This window comes from Nuphar pumila, chromosome 2, assembly GCF_984573655.1.
Source record: "Nuphar pumila chromosome 2, dmNupPumi1.hap1.1, whole genome shotgun sequence".
NCBI classification, from domain to species: Eukaryota; Viridiplantae; Streptophyta; class Magnoliopsida; order Nymphaeales; family Nymphaeaceae; genus Nuphar; species Nuphar pumila.
This window is the reverse complement of record NC_143250.1, coordinates 107,873,115-107,890,439: the sequence shown is the minus strand read 5'-3', so window position 1 is coordinate 107,890,439 and position 17,325 is coordinate 107,873,115. Positions and strand designations below refer to the sequence as shown.

Sequence of the window (17,325 nt, the reverse complement as noted above, 5' to 3'; positions counted from 1 at the left end):
AAGAGAAAACGAAAGGAAAACTCTTGAATCCCAATCCTTTCTATAATTCCAAATGAAAATTGTTAGTAAATAACAATTGCTTAACAATCCAGCCCATATAAAACTTTAAAAAAATGGTAAAATATAGTGAAAAAAATGACGGCATCTATGAAAAAAAAAGCTCGTTCTTTGAAATATCATCTAGGATTTAAAAAGTTATCGCTCTACTTTCTCAGTTTTCTTTGTGTCTAATCTGTGGATGTTGGGGGTATAATAGTCATTTGGAGGTGGCAAGGTGCATAACTTTGACTACGATGACGTTTCGCCGAGAAAATAGGCCAAATCATGCAGCGGTATATTCGTCATTCAAAAGGAAGAGGAAGGACCTCCGTGGAGGAAGCCATGGCCGAGATGGAGTGAAGGAAGACGACGACGACGAGTTAATTGCAGTACAAATCCGAAAGTACCGAAAAACTCCCTCTTCCGAACGGTCTCTCTCTCTCTCTCTCGACCATGATTGCAGAGAATGGTTTTCCGAAGAATTTGGTGGTTGATAAGGGAAAAGACAGTGTGGAAATGGATGGCTTCCGGGATTTCGAAGTTGGGTTGAGCTCCATAGACGGGAATAAGGATCGGGGCGATGGTGGGTCGGAGACAAAACCGTTCGAGATCAAGTTTAGCGGCGAGGGGACGTTGAAGAAGGTGGCGGGGATGGGTTCCCAGGAGTTGACTCTGAGTTATATGTGCGATAGCGCGAAGGTGGAGAAGGATTTGGGGGTGAATTCCGCGGAGAAGTTGCGGATTGGGTTGGGGAAGGCGCGGTACAAGGGCAAGGAGGCCGCCACCAACGAGAAATCGGCGGTGGACGAGGGTTCTGGCAGGTGGGTAGAGAGGAATTTCCTGGAATTGGGAGGGGAACGCGAGGGCCGGGGGTTTAAGAGAGAGGGTGGTAATGGGGAGGGCGGAATCGAGGGGGAGAAAGGCGAGAAGAAGGCGAAATTGGACGCCACACCTCTCGATCTCTCGCTCGGCCTGCCCGACGTATCCTTGTCCCTGTCCTCCTTCAACACCACCTCGCAGAGTTGCGACCCCCCAGCTCCGGTTCCCCGCCGGACGCGCAGCGTTCAATCGTTTGAGCCTTCTCGGGCGAGCTCGGACGATTTCACGGGGTCGGTTTCGTATTCGTATTCGATCCCCTTCTCCCACAATCCTAGTTGCTCGCTCACCAGGAATTCGACCGAGAATTTTGAGCTCTCGATGTCCAATGGTCGACTGTTTGGCCCCGGGAAAGATCAGATTTGGAACTGCGGCGAGGGGACTAATGGGTCTGTTCATAGCAGATTCAAGCCTGATAGTAAAGTTACGGTCCATCAGAGTGGCTTGCAAGACGGTAGTGTTCACGGGGACAAGCCCAATCAAGCCTCTGTTGGGGTTATTAAATTGGAGAATGATTCGGTTCTAATCAAGAAGGTCGAGAGTATCGACTTCTCGAATCATGGGTACCCGTTGATGCAAGGCCAGCCAATCAAGGATGGCTCAAACAGTCTGTATAGGAACAGCAATGCCGACAGACATTCCTTCTTTCCATCAGAATTGCCCACGAGAGCGTTGAAGGATACCCAGTCTGCGGATTCCAGAGGGAGGCTCTCACAGAGGCATAAGATTGCTGGTGGCACTCTATTTCAGAGGAACCAGCATCATGCTGGGAGTGGTCAGACTCCATCCAGGAGCCTCACTATGCCGGAGAGGCTCCTGATTGAGATTGTCTCAGAGTCGATTCCGGTCATGGCTGAAATAATGCAGGAGCTTTCAGAGGAATCACTGGAAGCAGCAAGGATCTATCTGAAGAATCTAGTGACACTTTCTGATAAAAGGGAAGAGTTTGCCAGCCTTCAGAGGTGGCTCGAGTGCAGGTCTGATCTAACTACTGAGATGCTATCGAAATCTGTCAAGGTCCAATTGAATATCTTGGTTGCCGTAAAGACTGGCCTTGCAGCCTACTTATCTAAAAAGCTTCATCTTCCCACCGAAGAATTGATCGAAGTGTTCATGCTTACACGGTGTAAGAATGTGAATTGCAAGAGCTTGCTTCCTGTGGATGATTGTGATTGTAAGATATGTTCCAAGAAGAAGGGATTTTGTAGTGCTTGCATGTGCCAGATTTGCTCGAATTTTGACTGTGCTTTGAATACTTGCAGCTGGGTTGGGTGTGATGTCTGTTCGCACTGGTGCCATGCTGATTGTGGTATTAGAATGCAGTGTATAAAGCCTGGACAGAGCCTGAAAGGGACATCAGGGATAACTGAAATGCAATTCCATTGTCTTGGGTGTGGGCATGCCTCGGAGTTGTTCGGCTTTGTAAAAGAAGTATTTATGTGTTGTGCAACGAACTGGGGTCCAGAAGCTTTAGCAAAAGAGCTAGACTGTGTTAGAAGGATCTTCCAGGGTAGTACTGACCTAAAAGGTAAAGCATTGCATGGTAAAGTGGACGAGATTATTATGAAGCTAGATAAGAAACTCACTTCTCCTTCAGATGCGTGTAACAATATGCTGTCGTTTCTAAAGGGTAAAGCACTCTCTCTAAGATTACTCGTGCTTTTTTGTGTGTTTTCCATTTTGTTGCCATTAACGTTCTGCAAATCAATTAATTTGTTCAGTCTTAGTTTTTGCAATATTGTGCTTTAGTCTTGTTAATTGATTTTCAGCTATGAACTGACATTTTCTCTAGCTACTAAAGTGCTTGATTGTATCATTTTTCGTTATGTTACTGCTGTAAAAGTTATCTTGGAACACATTTTCATTGCAAGTGGCCATTGTTTTGCTCGTCATTACTGGGAGAAAATAAATATTATAAGAATATGAAAATCCATTACCATAAATGTGAAAACTGTTGTGAAGAGCTGATTTACTTATTGACCAATAAATAAGGGCGCAAAATGATTCTTTTCTTTTGTGGAACTCATGGAATAGGTTTATTTCTTTTGACCAATATTATGAAGCAGTTAACCATGAAAAAGAATGTTCTATAACTATTATGTACATTACAAGCTCAATAAATGTTGAAGATGCTTTCTTTGTTTTCTTGAACAAGATGTTCAAGAAGTGTTCTATTGCTGTGTTTCCTACTTAGTAATCTGAAATGCAAACTTCGATTGATATGGTGATATTAGCAAACTTAGAACATGAGGATTTCAAGAATAAAAAGCAAAGAGAAACTGCAAAGAAAATGGAAATAGAAGTGAAGGTTTCGTGAAGTATATTAAATTATTAATACTAAAGAGACAAATTCTTTCTTGCTTAACATTCCTACCTACTCAAATGAAAAGTTAAACATGGCTTTCCATGGACCTCAATGAGGCTTAATATCTAACAAGCACCCCCCCCCCCTTCCTTTCCCCACGCTTCCTCCTTTCTGGCTGATTTGAGGAGTTCCTTTTTAGGTCAAAATGGAAAAAAGGGCATCGTTGTATGCAGAAGATGTTTTCAATAGAAAAGTGCATCTTTCAGAATTTGGCATTTGCTTCATGTACTGAGTCTCTATGTTCTTTATAGTCCCTATCTGCCCAATGGCCACTGAATGAACTTTAGCATCACAAATATTGGGGTTGTATGCCAATACACACATAATAATGTAATGTTCCTTTTATAATGAGAAGCAAATCCTGAACATATTTACTTACCCAAAATGTGTTTGATTTTAGTAAAAAATAGCATTTTTTATGTTACAATTTAAAAATTAACTATCATTTATAAACTGTCTCTCAATTCAATTAAAGTAGATCAGCTGTAGTTCCTTCCTGTAAGAATCACAATTCATGTGAAATTTTTTCTGTTTAATGAAAGTACAATTCCTGTGTCTAAAATTCCCATGCACTTGAAAGAGTGCTTTCCATTAAATGAGATAGGGCTAAACAGCCAAAGAGATTCAATGTTGCTCTTGTCTGAGTCCTAATCCATATTTCTATCTGATCATCAGTATATGATTAAACCAGGTTAGAATTAGATAATATCATAATACCTACACCCTAACTGAATCAGAATATCTCTCTCCTTACATAAATGCATGTTATGCACATTTTGAGGTAGCAGGAAAACACACAGTCAAGTATAAATAAAACATAAGCTTATGTGATAATCCTTTGGGTGTTTATGTATGTCATTTTTTCAACCTGATCATTGTAATTTTGATATATACATATTTATCAATGTCATTGTCATTTTGTCAACAAATATTTTGTATAATTATTGAATTTATTTAAATATGTTGAGGTGCTTTAAGTATTATTTCTTAGATACTACTGCTTTCTTTTTTTAGACTGCTTGCTTCCCCTCTCCCCCCCTTTAGGTCACACTCCATTCTTGCTCCTTGCAACTAATAGGTTAAGTACTTGTTTGTATGAGAGTTTGTTTGTTTGCAAGAGTTTGTGCATTATGCATTAGTCATAGAAGGTGGCTACATGTCATTAATCATGCACTTGAAAAGGGATAGCCTCTCACTGACTTGGGTAAAAAGTGAATCTTTGCCTGTTGGTGGATGAGTGATGCAGGGCAGGACCCGAGTGGGTCCATAGTGCCACCCGATCCGCCACAAAGGGTAGATGAAGGACCCCGCGGGTATGACTCACTTGCAGGAACGGAGCCACGATGCAGGGAGGTCCCCCTGCGCACCTACGCCAGGCGTGGTGGAGCTCGCACGCCCCAGAACCAGCTGCAGACAGAGGCTAACCCGGATCGTGGGTTGGATCCTAATCTGGACCCGCGACCCGAGTCCAGTAAATAGTCTTTTAAAAGGCCCTTCCTATGGTTGCGTGGAGGCAGAGAATATTGAAAGCTCCAGCTGTTATTTACTTTCAGCAGTTTTTCCTATTCTTCCTTCCTGCATACTGTTTTCTCCTTTACGTTCTTTATTGTTACTGTTTTCCCCATTGTTTAGTGAAAACTATTTTGAGTTTAATAAAGAAGTTCAGCCACCGATTCACGGTGGGCCATTATTTCACTCCTCCTCTATCGTGGGCTGCATCAAATTGGTATCAGAGCAGCACCCATCTTCATCAGCGAGATGGCTCTTGAAGTAGGGAGCGATCCGGTGCGAGGCGAGGAACGTGAGGAGGCCGGCAGCGAAGACCCATTATTGCGTGTCATGGATGTATTGACAAAAATCCAAGAAAACATGATGCGAATGAGTAGGGATATCGCCGGCCTGTCAAAGAGGATGGACGAGTTTGAAGATCGTGTGACAACACTCGAGAAACCCCAAGAGCCGTGCGCAACATTGTGCGCAGGCCTCGTCGAGGGCGCAGCAGCAGGTCCACTTCCCAGCTTTACCGTATCCCTGCAGCCGACGCAACACCAGCAGGGTCGAAGCACCGCGTTCCTGCCGGCGACAGCCCTCGCCCCTGATCTGAATAACGCGCAACAACACCAGGGAGCCCCGATGAGCAGCAACCCCCTGGTAACAGCCCCACCATCTAAACTGCGCCTCCCTGCGTTGGGATCGCAGGTAGGACCGAACCTGCAGGGACCCAGCAGTGTGCAGGGGACACCTGCCAGTCCCGGTGAGTGGTCGCGCGTACCTGGGGCTACGCTGCAGGTCGACCCAAACCTGCAGGGTCTCAGCCTTGCGCTGGTCCGGCCTCGTGGCAGGGCACCACGCGCGATGCGCAACAACTGGACCTGGGTCGACAGGGGCCCAGCGTCACGTTGGGCCCAGTTGTAGACCCAGGTTCGTCTGTCCGAGTCAGGGGAGAGCCATCTCTCCCTCCCGATCCCGCACGGGGAGGCTCCGAAATGGTACCTCTACGAGCGGGAGCGGGCCAGACCCATTTGGGGGGACCTGACATCAGAGGGTCCAACTCAGGTTTTGTTCCAGCAGGGCACAGGCCCGTTTCGTTGGGACCAACCCTTGGGTCCCAGAGAGCGGGTTTGGGTCTAGACCTCCCTTACCCAACCTACCTAGTTGGTTCAGGTGCGCGGGCAACCCCGAACCAGAACCAACCCAGTAATTTTGACCTACAAAGTAGATCTCATGCCGACCCAAGCCCATATCGGACCCGAACGGAGCTCCAGTTTGGATTTGAGCCGGGTCAAAACCAGACCCATAATCTCTTGGATCGGGGATCGAGTTCAGACCAAGCCTATTATCCCCAAAACTCGATCCTCGATCCTTCCCATCCATATCTGGGTCCAACGAGTAGTGTAGGAATGGGCCCGATCCACATCCCATCGGGCGAGTCAACCCATCCATATATCCATCAAACCCCATACCCATACCCATACCCAAACCCAAACCCACTTGTTTACCCAACCCTGACCCAGAACCCAACACAACATCCGGCCCAACACCATACTCCTAACCCACCACCATATTATACCAATTCTACCCACCAGGAACCAGAACCTCACCCGAACCCTCCCCCCTACCTTGGACTTCTCGTCATTCCAGTACCACAATACCGGCCGCAGATGGTGCCCACCCACGGGCAAACCAGACCGAGGCAATGTCAGCAGGAACCGGCGCGCCCTGACCGCCGACCCCCCATCGGGAGAGTTCGACAGCACCAGCATCCCGGCGAGCCATACCACCCTACGGGCAATGAAGCAGCATGGGACGACGACATTTTCTGGAACGAGCATCCTGCAGGAATGGTGGAGCCGCGACAACAGAGAGCACCAGACCACTCCTCCACCTATGGCGTAAAACTGGATCTTCCGGAGTTTGCGGGGCGATTCGACGTGAAACAGTTTTTCGACTGGTCTTATACAGTGCAGTTCTTCTTCGACTATCACACCGTCGCTGAACATCGTCGTGTCTCGCTAGCGTCTATGCGATTGAGAGGCCTAGCACAGACATGGTGGGTGGAGCTCCAACGATCAAGGGAGCGGCAGGGGTTAGAGCGCGTACAGTCGTGAGAGGAAATGCAAAGACTGATGCAGTCGAAGTTCGTGCCTTCGGATCACGCTGAGCGAGCCTACAAGGAATACCTGACCCTGCGCCAAGGTTCCCGAACTGTAGCAGAGTACACTGCGGAGTTCCATCGTCTTTCCCTGCGTGTGCAGATCGAGGAAACAGCTCGTCAGCAGGTCACGAGGTACATTTCGGGTCTCCGTCCTGCTATCTCTGATGATTTTAGTTGTGTCACAGTTGAGACATTAGATCAAGCCAGCAGTTACGCCATGAATATCGAGGACAAGCTGAAGCGGAGGCAAGAATATAGGACGACCCGTAGTGAGCCCCCTAGTCGACCCAAGCCGAGTTTCCCAACCAGGGGAGCAAGCTCCCCTAGTGATTCAAAGCCTAAAGCAGACCTTAGCAAACCTGACCAGTCAGGCCCAGCTTTCCACACCCGGTCCAAAGCCAAACCTAGTGAGTCGACCCTTCGTTGTTTTAGGTGTCAAGAGTTAGGACACGTCGCGTCCAAGTGTCCCACCGTGAGCAGGAACACCCATCTTGTTGAAGGAATTGTAGAGTCCGCAAGTGAGAGTGATAGTGATGACAAGTCATTCGTTGAAGTTGAGGATGAGAGAGGAGTCATAGAGTTCGACGGCAACGTCGAAAGCTTGTTGTCCATCCGTCATGTATTGACCACACCTAGAGAATCGGCCCCATCGAAATGGCTAAGGAATAACATTTTTAGGACCCGGTGCAACTGTGAGGGGCACGCTTGTGATGTCATCATTGACACCGGAGCATGTGAGAACATGGTGTCTGAGAGTGTGGTGTCTACCTTGAAACTCAACACCGAAAAGTTGTCCCAACCCTATAAGATGGCTTGGTTCAAGAAAGGAAACGAGGTTCCCATCACTCAGCGATGTCTAGTCCGGTTTTCCATGGGGGAACACTACCACGATGAGGTGTGGTGTGATGTAGCCCCTATGCACGCGTGTCACATTCTTTTGGGACGTCCCTGGCAGTTCGATCGCCAGACAACTCACGATGGCCGCAAGAACACATACTCTTTTGTCTTTAATGGCCATAAGATAGTCCTTCTACCTATCAAGGAGACTGGTTTCCCCACTATGGACAAACCTGAGCGAGTCCCCCGACTCTCAGGCCTCTCGTACCGGCTTTTCCTGAACCATTGTCAGGAAGAGGGCTATTGTTATGCCCTAGTACCAAAGCCAGTGATGAGTTCGTCAGTGTCCATTCCCGCGGACGTTGCCCCTCTTCTAGAGGAGTTCCGCGACATTATGTCGGATGAACTACCTGATGGATTACCTTCGGCAAGGGTAGTGCAGCATGCCATTGACTTTATGCCAGGGTCGAGTCTACCCAACCTTCCTGCATATCGCATGAACCCCACTGAGCATACTGAGTTATTAAGACAGGTTCAGGAATTGCTGCAAAAGGGTTTCATTCGTGAGAGTGTTAGCCCTTGTGCCGTTCCCGCCTTACTTACTCCTAAGTTATGTCACACGGACTCGGCTAAGGAGGTGCCGCACCCGAGTCGACACGCCCCGACACGGGTGCGGCTTCGGACTCGGTCCGGACTCGGTCAATGCCGAGTCGGACTCGGTCAACGAGTCCAGGCTGAGTCCGACCACATTTTGGACTCGGTCAACTTTGACCGAGTCCAAAAATGTCCCTAAAAAACCAAATTTTTATATTTTTTATTTAAATATATATATATATAAAAAGAGTCACAGTGCTGTGACAGTGCTGCAGTCACAGACTGTGACTGTGCACAGTCACAGACTGTGCATAGTCTGTGCAGTGTGCACAGTCACAGACTGTGCACACTGTGCACAGTCACAGTGCTGTGGACTGTGCCTGTGCACAGTCATAGCCTACAGACTGTCCTGTGGCATTTTAAAAATAAAATAAAATTATATTTATATATATATATATATATATATATATATATATATATATATATATATATATTTTTTGCCGAGTCCCCGTGTCCAAAAAATTTAAAATTGTGCCGCACCCGTGTCGCACCCGCACCCGCACCCATGTGACATAGCTCCTAAGAAAGATGGGTCCATGCGCATGTGTGTCGATAGTCGTGTGATCAATCGCATCACAGTCAAATACCGTTTTCCCATTCCTCGTTTGGATGATATGTTTGATATGTTATCTGGTGCCTTCATTTTCTCAAAAATAGATCTAAAAAGTGGGTATCACCAGATTCGTATACGCGAAAGAGACGAGTGGAAAACAGCATTCAAGACGCGTGATGGATTGTACGAGTGGTTAGTCATGCCGTTTGGGTTATCTAATGCCCCAAGTACCTTTATGAACATGATGACCCAAGTCTTGCGTCCGTGTATTGGGAAGTTTGTTGTTGTCTACTTTGACGACATTTTGATCTATAGTTCCTCATTGTCCGATCATTTGAGTCACTTGCGTCAAGTCTTAGATATCTTGAGAAAGGAAAAATTGTATGCCAATGCCAAAAAGTGTGAGTTTATGACGTCCAGTGTCGTGTTCTTAGGGTTTATTGTGTCATCTGATGGTGTCAAGGCCGACCCCGCAAAAGTCTGCGCGATTGTCGATTGGCCTACCCCAAAGACTATAGGAGAGATCCGTAGTTTCCACGGGTTAGCCACTTTTTATCGACGCTTCGTGAGGAATTTTAGTACCCTAATGGCCCCCATCACGGAGTGCCTCAAAGGTACTAGCTTTCATTGGACGCCCGCGGCTGGCAAAGCCTTTACGATCATCAAAGACAAAATGACCATTGCTCCTGTCTTAGCTCTCCCAGATTTTAGTGCAGTCTTTGAGGTGGAATGTGATGCCTCCAAAGTGGGGATTGGCGCTGTCTTGAGTCAGAATCGTAGGCCCGTTGCCTTCTTTAGTGAGAAGCTGACTCAGGCCAGGTGCCAATACTCCACTTACGATGTTGAGTTTTATGCCGTTGTACAAGCCCTTCGTTATTGGAGACATTATCTCATTTATAAGGAATTTGTCTTGTACACGGACCATGAGGCTTTGAAGTATCTGAATAGTCAAAAGAAGTTGAGTGCTCGTCATGCCAAGTGGGTCAGTTTCTTGCAAGAGTACACATTTTCGCTTCGCCATCAATCTGGTACCCTGAACAAGGTGGCTGGCGCTCTTAGTAGGAAGAACAGCCTTCTGATGACTATGTCAGTGCAGGTCATTGGTTTCGAACAATGCAAGGAGTTATACCCCACAGACCCTGATTTTCACAAAGTCTGGGAAGGGTGCATTTCTTCAGATCGCACCCTCGACCCCCGTTTTTGTATTCATAATGGTTACCTCTTCCGTGGTAACCAATTATGTGTACCCAATTTTTCTCTTAGACTTCAGTTAATTTCTAAATTACATGAAGGAGGGCTAGCAGGGCATTTCGGGCACGATAAGACGTTCGCCCTCTTAGATGAACGATACTTTTGGCCCAAAATGCGCAAAGATGTTGTCAAGTTCATCCAAGGCTGTCATGTGTGTCAAGTGTCCAAGGGTCATCGTCAGAATAGTGGTCTGTATACTCCGTTACCCATTCCTGAACGACCGTGGGAGCACGTATCCATGGATTTTATCGTGGGCCTTCCCCGCACACCACGTCGTTTTGATTCAATTTTAGTAGTTGTTGACCGGTTCTCCAAAATGGCTATCTTTGTCCCATGTAAGCGCACCACCGATGCCTCTTTAGTCGCCTCATATTATTTCAAGGACGTTGCCCGTTTTCAAGGTCTACCTCACACAATCACTTCTGATCGTGACGCGTTTTATGAGCCACTTTTGGAAATCGTTGTGGGCCCTGTTGAAGACTAAACTTCAGTTCAGTAGTGCGTATCACCCCCAGACTGATGGCCAAACCGAAGTTGTGAACCGCACCCTAGGGAATTTGTTACGGAGCCTAGTGGGCGACAATGTCAAAACTTGGGATCTCGTATTGCCCCAAGCCGAGTTCGCTTATAACAACTCCATTAACCGTTCTACTGGTAAATCTCTGTTCCAGGTAGTGTATGGTCGGTCTCCCACCCATGTCGTTGATCTAGCCCCTGTGTCTGATCTCTCAGCTCCAGCTCCGGATGCCTTTGATGTTGTCGAATATATGCGTGACATTCACAGACAAGTCTGGGCCAAACTTGTTGAAAGCTACGAGACCTACAAAGCTTTCGTAGATCAGGGTCGTCGTGATGTCCATTTCGAGGTCGGTCAACTTGTCTGGGCGTATCTGCGTCCAGAGCGTTTTCCTGTAGGCACCTATAGCAAACTAAGTCCTAAGAAGTATGGCCCTTTTAGGATCCTTCAGCGATTGGGTTCGAATGCTTACCTCCTTGAGCTGCCCGATGACTGGCATATTTCCCCTATTTTCAACGTGGCTGATCTGTATGCTTACTGTGGCAACAACAAGTCGACAGAGTCGACTTCTTCCCAACCAGGGGAGAATGATGCAGGGCAGGACCCGAGTGGGTCCATAGTGCCACCCGATCCGCCACAAAGGGTAGATGAAGGACCCCGCGGGTATGACTCACTTGCAGGAACGGAGCCACGACGCAGGGAGGTCCCCCTGCACACCTACGCCAGGCGTGGTGGAGCTCGCACGCCCCAGAACCAGCTGCAGACAGAGGCTAACCCGGATCGTGGTTCGGATCCTAATCTGGACCCGCGACCCGGGTCCAGTAAATAGTCTTTTAAAAGGCCCTTCCTAGGGTTGCGTGGAGGCAGAGAAGATTGAAAGCTCCAGCCGTTATTTACTTTCAGCAGTTTTTCCTATTCTTCCTTCCTGCATATTGTTTTCTCCTTTACGTTCTTTATTGTTACTGTTTTCCCCCATTGTTTAGTGAAAACTATTTTGAGTTTAATAAAGAAGTTCAGCCACCGATTCACGGTGGGCCATTATTTCACTCCTCCTCTATCGTGGGCTGCATCAATGAGGAACAAGCTCACAGTTATGTGAGGTACTTTGATTCATTAGGCTTCTCATTAACCCTAATTTGGTAAGAAATAAGATCACCAGGACACTGCGGTTAGGGATGTTATTATGTAATTGTGTTGTTTTTGCTTTGCCATCACCAAAATATATCAGGTGTAAACCTCTGATGGATAAGTTTACTTGCAAATACGAACATAAAAATGGCTCAATCAACTTTGTGCCTACCTTGAAAAAAATAGGATGGGCTCATGAAACATATAATTGGCAGAATTGGTGAACAACCAGACTTGCCACAAAAAATACAGCATGATGTTGCCTCCAAGGAGTGCTTCTTTAATCCAACAATTTTTGGGACCTATGTTCTTGAGCTAGAACTTTCTGCACTGATGGGAACATTTTCTTAGTTTCGGATATTTTACTATTTTATGTATGTGAATTGCTTTTGTTTTTAATCATTATTCACTTTTTGGGATATTTGTATAGCTAGATTGGGCCTATCATCGATAAGACAATATTATTCTCTTCAAGATTGTTTTGCTTACCTGCTATTGAAGTCTGAAAGTCAAAGTTATGCTGCTTTATGATGTCATTGCATAGAATGTTAAACATTGTAAAGCTGAATACACTGTCTAATCTTTACTTCCAATAGCTGGATCAGGTCATTGGTTCAACCATGGGTTTAGTTATGTTGTGCCATATCATTGGTCTTATCTACATGCTCAAGTTTCTTAGACAATGAGCAATAGATTGGTGGATGATATTGAAATTTTGTCACACCCTGAAAGTATGCACTTCTCTCCTTACTGAATTAACAGCACTAAGTAAACAGACATTGCAGCCTTTGTACTATGTAATGTGGATAGGTTGAGAAAATCTTATGTCCTGATAAAGATTGTTCTGTAGATATTTTATGTGAAACTCACATTTAATGCATAACCAATGGTATTCCTTTGTGATAAGCTTTTTATCTGGAGTTTTCAATATGTGGCATAGCAAACTTTGAAATTTTGTGTTGATAAGATTTAAAAGAAGAATGAGTATGCCAGTGCTACACTATTTGGTTTGAAGCCTTGAGACTGGCTGTTCTGATGGTTGACACTTTTGAGGTGCATTTATTGCTGTTTTCTATGACTTCTAATGAAGCTCAGTTCAGCATGTCAGGCTTAAACTAAACCATGTCGTTTATTCTTCCAAGTTTATACCTTCATTGTAGCAGATTTTATGGAGAGAACTACCATTTTGGATTGCCTATGCATAGAATTCTTCATATGTGAAACTCATATCTCTTACTCAATTTTCTTTCAATCTGACATGATGTTCACTCATAAATACAGATGGTGTCGCTGAGTTTGGTTCAGCCAACAATTCAACAAGAGACTTGGCTCAACCATGCCCAAGAGGAGATGCTTCTCTTCCATCTGTGCCCTCCACTACTGAAGTTCCTACTCGTAATAAGAGCTCTGATTTTAAGATTGATGCACCACGAAGCACCTATAACATAGACAGAGTTCTGCGTAACGAAGCAAGAGATGAAACAGATTGGAAGCTCATTGTGTCAAAGAAAGATGAGTTTGATAGCTTGGAAAGCATTATTAGGATCAAAGAAGCAGAGGCAAGGATGTTCCATACCCGAGCAGATGATGCTCGGAAAGAGGCAGAGAGCCTTTGTAAAATATTAAGAGTCAAAAGTGCAGAATTGGAGGAAGAATATACATCCAAGCTTGCTAAGCTATGCTTGCAGGAATCAGAGGAGAGACGGCGAAAGAAGCTGGAGGAATTGAAACTCTTGGAGAATTCTCACTGTGATTACGTTAATATGAAAATGAGAATGGAAGCTGAAATTACAGGTTTACTCGAGAGGATGGAAGCGATGAAGCAACAGTGAATGTGTGAATCCTGTAGTCATCAATTTTCTTTCTTTTTCCTTTCCTGCACAATAGTGCAGCTTTCTGTGAGTGGTGTACTGATGTTATGTAACAACTACCTTTTACTCCATGCTTAATTTGTTAAATATAAAATATACAGAAAGTGAGATGGTTGAAGCTTGCAGGGAAACTAGATTAGAAACGGTTGAGCTTGATGACATGTTCTTTTACCAGACTTCTTCTCTCTCATGTAGATTAAGATGGTAGGGATCCATTTTTCGTTTGTAGTTTTTATTTGGATATTGGATCCTAGCATTTGATCCATGATTGTAATTAAGAATCTTATAAAAAATTAGGAAGTTTGTGTGAATTAAGAAACGTGATGACTAAAAAATAGTAACTTTCATCCATAAATAGATGAGAGGTGTAGGAGACTACAGACGTGTTATAGGATGATTTCTGGGTATTGTTAGATCTTGTTATTTCATGATTTTTCTACGCAATATGTTTTTCAGTTGTTTTTTGTGAATGTAGTTTCGTAGTTGGGATGTGTGTCAAATTTGTGATCCCCAAGAGGGTCTCTGTCTCTCTCTCTCTCTGAGAGAGGGAGAAAGAGTGAGGGGCAGGTGCTTAACCGAATGGACCCTTGCTGAGCTTCTTCCATTATTAAGAATTTTATCAAAAAATAGGAAGTTTGGTCGATTAAGAAATTTGATTCATAAATAGGAACTTGCATCCATAAATAGATGAGAGGTGCAGGAGACTACAAACATATGTTATAGGATGATTTCTGGGTATTGTTAGATCTTGTTATTTCATGATTTTTCTACACAATGGATTTTCAGTTATCTTTTTGTGAACGTAGTTTGGGTTACATCAAGGATCAGGATCTGCTTTAAGCCCTTTCCTATTTGCTATAGTGATGGATGAACTAAAGAGATCAATTCAAGAAAATGTGGCGTAGTGTATGTTGTTTGCTGATGATATTGTTTTGATTGATGAGTCTAGAGCTTGGGTTAATGCTAAGTTAAAATTATGGAGACAGACATTGGAAGTAAGAGGTTTTAAATTGAGAAAGAGTAAGACAAAATACATGGAATGTCGATTTAGTAAGCAACAAAGTAGTGATGAGAGTGTAGTGAAGCTTGGTGAGCAAGAAATACTGGTGGATGATTGTTTCAAATATTTGGGATCTATCATTCAAAAGTATGGAGAAATTGATGGAGATGTAAATCATAGGATAAAGGTTGGGTGGATGAAATGGAAAAGTGCAACTAGAGTGTTGAGCGATCGTAGAATGTCATTGTGGTTGAAGGGAAAGTTTTATAGGACTACTATTAGGCCCGCTTTATATGGTACAGAATGTTGGGCTGCCAAGAGACATCATATTCAAAAAATGAGTGTAGCTGAGATGCGTATGCTTAGATGGATGTGTGAAAATACAATAAAAGATAAGATTCGGAACAAGGAGATACGTAAGAAGGTAAGTGTTGCACCCATTGAAAATAAGATGAGAGAGAATCGTTTACGGTGGTTTGGACATATTCGGCGAAGGCCTAATGATGCTCCAGTTAGAAGGATGGAGAAATGGGAAAATACAACAACAACTACGCCTTCATCCCAAAACAATTGGGGTCGGCGATATGAACCAAAAAAAGAAAATCATTCTGGGTCTTCCACATAAATCCTTCTCCTCCAATCATTTCTATCCAATGTCATGTCCTCGGTGAGGTTCAAAGCATTCATATCCTTTCCTATCACCTCCATCCATGTCTTCCTAGGCCTACCCCGACCTCTTTTAACTAATATATTTTCCCATTTCTCCATCCTTCTAACTGGAGCATCATTAGGCCTTCACCGAATATGTCCAAATCACTGTAAATGATTCACTCTCATCTTATTTTCAATGGGTGCAACGCCTACCTTCTTACATATCTCCTCGCTTCGAATCTTATCTTTTATTGTATTTCCACACATCCATCTCAGCATACGCATCTTAGCTACACTCATTTTTTGAATATGATGTCTCTTGGCAACCCAACATTCCGTACTATATAGTAAAGCAGGCCTAATAGTCGTCCTATAAAACTTTCCCTTCAACCGCAATGACATTCTACGATCGCTCAACACTCAAGTTGCACTCTTCCATTTCATCCACCCAACCTTTATCCTATGATTTACATCTCCATCAATTTCTCCATACTTTTGAATGATAGATCCCAAATATTTAAAACAATCATCCACCGGTATTTCTTTCTCACCAAGCTTCACTACACTCCCAGCACTACTTCGTTGCTTACTAAATCGACATTCCATGTATTTTGTCTTACTCTTACTCAACTTAAAACCTCTTGCTTCTAATGTCTGTGCTCATAATTCTAACTTAGCATTAACCCCAACTCTAGACTCATCAATCAAAACAATATCATCAACAAACAACATACACCATGAATCATTTTCTTGAATTGGTCTCGTAAGCTCATCCATCACTATAGCAAATAGGAAATGGCTTAAAGCAGAAATGAGAAAATATATTAGTTAAAAGAGGTCGGGGTAGGCCTAGGAAGACTTAGATGGAGATGATAGAAAAGGATATGAATGCTTTGAACCTCACCGAGGACATGGCATTGGATAGAAATGATTGAAGGAGAATGATTCATGTGGAAAACACAAAATGATTTTTTTTGTTGGTTCATATCGCCGACCCCAATTGTTTTGGGATGAAGGCGTAGTTGTTGTTGTTGCTTTGTGAACGTAGTTTTGTAGTTGGGGTGTGTCAAATTTGTGATCTCCAAGCGCGTCTCTCTCTCTCTCTATATATATATATCTATATCTATCTATATATATATATATATATATATATATATATATATATATATATATATATAGAGAGAGAGAGAGAGAGAGAAGTGCCTAACCCACCGAGCATCCATCACACAACACGCATTTAGGTTTAAAAAACCTTGTTTGAAGCACCACTAAAAGTCTAGATGGAAATGTTATACGTTTAACGACGCTTCAAAAGCTCCAGTAAAAAAGTGATTTACACATGATAAAAAGACCTTTAGCGTGCTTTAAAAGACGCTAAAGGTCTAGGAAAAAAAAGCCTTTAGTGGCGCTTCTGTTAAAGGCTATTGTTTAATGTGAATGAGCAATGAGCGTCCATCACGCGTGTGATGAACGCTCAACACACATCTATACGGTTAGGCACCTATGTCGTTTAACACCTACCTATATAGGAAAACTGAAATATGTAAAACCAACAAAATTTGTAAGCTAGTATGAACCGTGATTTTCATGGGCTTTTTTGTAAATCTATCCCTGTAGATGCAATTGGGGGTGATCTATTTGCTTGGAATTGACTATTGAATCATAGTAATCTGATCGAGAAATATTATTTTGTATGCTTGACTACTTACAAAAATGTTAAGCCATTTATATTCAAGCCTTAAAATATCCTTCTTATACATTGTAATCGGATGACCTAAGATCTCATCCTTTAGCAAAAAATATAAAAAAACTATGAAAATCTCAGTGCATACCAGTTTTCATATTTTGATGGTTTACACACACACACAAATATATATATATATATATATATATATATATATATATATATATATATATATATATATATA

At 43.7% G+C, this 17,325-nt stretch overlaps 1 protein-coding gene across 2 annotated transcripts; it reads left to right on the top strand.

Moving 5' to 3' along the window:
- Positions 1 to 306: 306 nt before the first annotated feature.
- On the top strand, positions 307 to 13,850 carry LOC149846625 (protein OBERON 3-like). 2 transcript variants are annotated; one of them, XM_089996459.1, is made up of 3 exons: positions 336 to 2,039; positions 2,178 to 2,545; positions 13,157 to 13,850. In XM_089996459.1, exons 1-3 carry the CDS (start codon positions 493 to 495, stop codon positions 13,705 to 13,707), a joined length of 2,466 nt encoding a protein of 821 aa, XP_089852585.1. In that variant the 5' UTR covers positions 336 to 492; the 3' UTR covers positions 13,708 to 13,850. The 2 variants fall into 2 exon arrangements, with proteins under 2 accessions (XP_089852584.1, XP_089852585.1); XM_089996458.1 differs by having other exon boundaries at positions 307 to 2,545.
- Positions 13,851 to 17,325: the final 3,475 nt, after the last annotated feature.